This window comes from Grammomys surdaster, unplaced genomic scaffold, assembly GCF_004785775.1.
Source record: "Grammomys surdaster isolate TR1022 unplaced genomic scaffold, NIH_TR_1.0 207, whole genome shotgun sequence".
NCBI lineage: Eukaryota > Metazoa > Chordata > Mammalia > Rodentia > Muridae > Grammomys > Grammomys surdaster.
In genome coordinates this window covers 2,280,892-2,283,818 of record NW_021604652.1, presented here as the reverse complement: position 1 = coordinate 2,283,818, position 2,927 = coordinate 2,280,892, and the positions used below count along the sequence as shown (strand labels likewise).

Here is a 2,927-nt window from a genome sequence, read left to right as displayed (position 1 = left end):
TTGTTTTTATGAACATACCTTATTTAAGAAAAAACACCAGTTATCAAAGCTCTATATGGCATACTTCACTCAACTCAGCACTCAAGAGGCTAAAGCCTGAAGATTCCTTCAAGTTCGAGGCCAGCCTATAGTACATAGTGAGTCCCAGGTAATACAGGGCTACACGGCAAGATCCTGTCTCAAATTAATTAGTTTTGCTAACATAAAAAGTATGCAAAGGGTTTTCTTTGTGATCCAGGAAGGATTCACATTTTCTTGTTATGTACCTATCGTTGATGTTGTACAGGCCTCCTGAGCCTGGAATTACAGGCCTGTGCCACCACATTTTTTTTTTTTCTTTTTCTTTCTTTCTTTTTTTCTAGACAGGGTTTCTCTGTGTAGCCCTGTCTGTCCTGGAACTCACTCTGTAGACCAGGCTAGCCTCGAACTCTCGAACTCAGAAATCCGCCTGCCTCTGCCTCCTATGTGCTGGGAATAAAGGTGTGCGCCACCACCGCCCGGCTGTGCCACCACATCTAAAGAGACTAATTGAATTAGGGAACATTCTACAGGTCAGAATTTCTGAACAGAAAGAGATCCAAACCCAAATTTAATAACTCAAGTTTTGAAAACCAACCCAAAAAGGTAGGTCTGTGTAGTGATACATATATGTAGCCCCAGCATTCATGAGATCCAGACAAAAGGATCTTGAGTTCAAGATGAAGCTGGAATAGTTGGTGAGATGATGTCGGGATGTATGGGAAAGCTAAAACTGAACCAACCTAAACTAAACTAAACTAAAAGTTAAAAAAAAAAAAAAAGCCTGTGACGTGGCCTTTGAGGCCGTGTGCAAACCTCAGACAGTACAACGTCACAGAGGCCTGCCAGGAAAAGCTGCTATTTCCATCTAAGCCATCCTAGGGGGGAGGGGGGTTAGCCTCGGGGCTCCGTGGCAGCGGTGTGAGTGGGCCTGCTCACCAGAAGATCTCACCGTACCCATGAGCAGTAAAAGTTGCTTCAAGTGTGGACGCTCTGGCCACTGGGCCCGGGATTGTCCTAAGGGAGGAACTCGAGGGCGAACAGCAAGAGGTCGTACCAGAGGTTCCCAATGCAGCTCTGCCAGCCAGTCCGATGTCTGTTATCGCTGTGGTGAAACTGGTCACTACGCCAGGGACTGCGATCTTCTCCAGGACACCTGCTACAATTGCGGGAGAAGAGGCCACATAGCCAAGGACTGTACCCAGCCTAAACGAGAGAGGGAGCAGTGCTGTTACATCTGCGGCCGACCTGGTCACCTGGCTCGGGACTGCAACCGACAGGAAGAACAGAAATGCTACACTTGTGGTGAATTTGGGCACATCCAGAAAGACTGTACCCAAATCAAGTGCTACAGATGTGGTGAGAACGGCCACATGGCGGTGAACTGCAGCAAGGCAAGCGAAATCAGCTGCTACCGCTGTGGCGAGTCTGGACATCTAGCCCGGGAATGCCCCATTGAGGCTGCTGCTTAGTACCCTCCCGTTTTAAACCCTCTCCTTTAGTACTTAGTTAAGCTGTTTCTAACATTTCTTTACTATTCAAAAGGGTGATAGATGGAAACTACGCCTATGCTACTATAATTATCAACTTAAAACAGGAAAAGACTTGGGAGGGGGAAACCCGTCAAAATGCCCTGTTTGGTTGCCATGAGGAAATTCAGATACGGCACAGCCATTTTGAATGGGACACAACTGGTGGGTCCTTTGAATATGTTTCGCTTTGACACACTAAATTAGAAATTGATAGTGAAAAATCAGAACAAGTTTGGAACATCACCTTTGAATTTACTAACAAATAATATCTATGTGTGTGTCCGATAGAGATAAACGGCCTTGAAGCAAAGGAATACCGACTAAAACGATAAGAAGAGAAACTACTTCCTTGGTGGTGGGGGCAAGAACATTTTGAGGAAGTAACATTTCTTCAGAGACTTTTAGAGCAAATAAAAGTGTTTCTGAAAATATTGATGACTTTGATACGTTTTAATATTTAGTTTTATTATATTGATAACTTTTGCATTATTTAATTTTTGTTAGTTTTATTTTATTTTTGGTTGGCTGGTTTTATTTTAAGGGAATTTTTTTTTTATTAAGAGCTCTTGCTATCCCAGATTTGAACCCCAAACATACATCTCTTCTTCTGTCTTAGCTTGCCAAGTGCTCTGATTACAGCTGTGAACCACTACACTCAGCTCTGATCTTGTTCATTTTTAAATAATATTGAAACACATCTCATGCCAGTGAAAGGAAACTGGCCTCTCTCAGCAGGTAAAGGTGCTTGCTACCTGATGGTGCAAGCTTGACCACTTGTTTGGTTCCTGAAACCTACAAAAAGGAGAAAGTAAAGAACCAATTCCACAAAGTTGTCTTCTTACAGGCACGTGCACGCACCACATACAAACTATTAATAATAGAAAATAATACTAATAATAAGAACCAAAATTTTTTCCTTTTGTTTCTTTGAGACAGGGCGTTTCTATGTAACCCTGACTGTCATGGAACTTGCTACATAGACCAGACTGAACTTGAACTCAGTGATCCTCCTGCTTCGGCCTCCTAACTGTGGGGATTAGAGGTATGTACTATCATGCTTATCAGGAACTTTTTAAAGATTTATTTATTTATTTTATGTATATTAGTACACTGTAGCTCATCTTCAGATTGTAGCTGTCAGACACACCAGAAGAGGGCATTGCATCCCATTATAGATGGTATAGCAACCATGTGACTGCTGGGAATTGAACTCAGGACCTCTGGAAGGGCAGCCAGTGCTCTTAACTGCTGAGACATCTCTCCAGACTCCTTCTTCTTCCTCTTCCTCCTCTTCCTCTGTTTCCTGCTCTTCTCCTTCCCCTTCCTCTTCCTCCCTTTCCTCTTCTTTCTCTTCCCCTTCCTCTTCCTCCTCTTCCC

At 43.4% G+C, this 2,927-nt stretch overlaps 1 protein-coding gene across 1 annotated transcript; it reads left to right on the top strand.

The window, feature by feature from the left end:
• Positions 1–885: 885 nt before the first annotated feature.
• Zcchc13 (zinc finger CCHC-type containing 13) lies at positions 886–1,981 on the top strand. Its single transcript, XM_028771447.1, has one exon. It carries the CDS (start codon positions 978–980, stop codon positions 1,488–1,490), a length of 513 nt encoding a protein of 170 aa, XP_028627280.1. The 5' UTR covers positions 886–977; the 3' UTR covers positions 1,491–1,981.
• Positions 1,982–2,927: the final 946 nt, after the last annotated feature.

What these genes read in the sequence shown, in the direction of transcription:
- Zcchc13 (XM_028771447.1), top strand. Translation starts at nt 978, where the DNA reads ATGAGCAGTAAAAGTTGCTTCAAGTGTGGACGCTCTGGCCACTGGGCC.